Here is a 1213-nt window from a genome sequence, read left to right as displayed (position 1 = left end):
ATTTGTTTTGGTGTTTTCGTAGGTCTTTTGCCAGGTAGTAATTTAATCGTCTTATTCGAGTGCTCCGTTAAACTTTCTTTGTGGGGAGTTCCTGTCACAAGAAATGCTTCAGAATCGTTAGAACGTCAAAGGTGCAGGGTCCTCACAGGCAGTCTCAGGGATTGTATCTAACACGGATGCATCTTCTGTGAAAATTGTTGGTTGACATGGAAAAATACCGGTTTTTCGAAATGCATTAACTGCATTTTCGATTGTTGCAGCTCGTGCGTAAGCAGTATACAACACTGATGATACCTGAATATGCATCATGTTCGACCTGGATGAGATTTTAACCATGATTCCACACCTTAAGCATAGTGAGTTTTGAGTGGACCCATAAAACCAACATCGAGATGTTGCAGTTTATGGGTGGAATGGGGCGTTAAGCAAACAATTATTACCCCGTTGTTGCGAGCTTTATCGATGACCGAGATATTTCTTGTATGAGAATAATGACCATCGAGTATGAACATGACTGGATCTTCTCTAGAAGGTTTCACTATTGAGATGAAGTGTTCTAGCCACTGTGTAAAAGATTCACATTGAATCCACCTAGACACATGACATGCTGCAATTGACCCTGGGGGAGCCCCATCCATCAATTCTGCTTTCATATTCTTTCTGGGAAACACAAGCATAGGAGGCACATACTGTCCGGATGCACTCATGCACGTTACCACTGTTATTAGCGCACCTTTTTCTGCGGAAGATAAACTGGCAACTTGCCTTTTCCGTTTGAGACCAACAACTTTACTAGTTTTGTGTTGCACAATCGTTATTCCTGTTTCGTCCACGTTCAACAGTTTATTTGGTGAAAAGTTTACTTTAGACAACTCCGGTTCTAGCACAGAAAAAAATTTACTCACATTTTCACGAATGAACCCACGAACTCTAGCGGCTGAAATTTGTTGCTGTTTCCTCATTGATAAGTTCGGGTGTCGGCGAAGAAACAGTTTCAGCCACTTTTTTCCCTGCAGCTCCTTTCTCTTCCGGGAATGGGTGTTTCAATCTGTTTCTTATTGCTAACTGATAAGCTGGCCGCCTTACGCCCCTTGCACTTACACCATAAAATGTATTCTCCATCAGCAGGCAGTAGGAGACTAACTCATCTTCTACTTCTTTTGGCAACACTGGTTTCCTTCCAATGCTAGCGTCCATGTGGTTTCGTCCATTG

At 42.4% G+C, this 1213-nt stretch overlaps 1 protein-coding gene across 1 annotated transcript; it reads right to left on the bottom strand.

Moving 5' to 3' along the window:
- Positions 1-347: 347 nt before the first annotated feature.
- Positions 348-962, bottom strand: LOC145665122 (uncharacterized). Its single transcript, XM_081732398.1, has one exon. It carries the CDS (start codon positions 960-962, stop codon positions 348-350), a length of 615 nt encoding a protein of 204 aa, XP_081588524.1.
- Positions 963-1213: the final 251 nt, after the last annotated feature.

Source organism: Thermobia domestica, chromosome 11, assembly GCF_964235325.1.
Source record: "Thermobia domestica chromosome 11, izTheDome1.hap1.1, whole genome shotgun sequence".
NCBI lineage: Eukaryota > Metazoa > Arthropoda > Insecta > Zygentoma > Lepismatidae > Thermobia > Thermobia domestica.
This window is presented reverse-complemented; position numbering and strand designations above follow the sequence as displayed.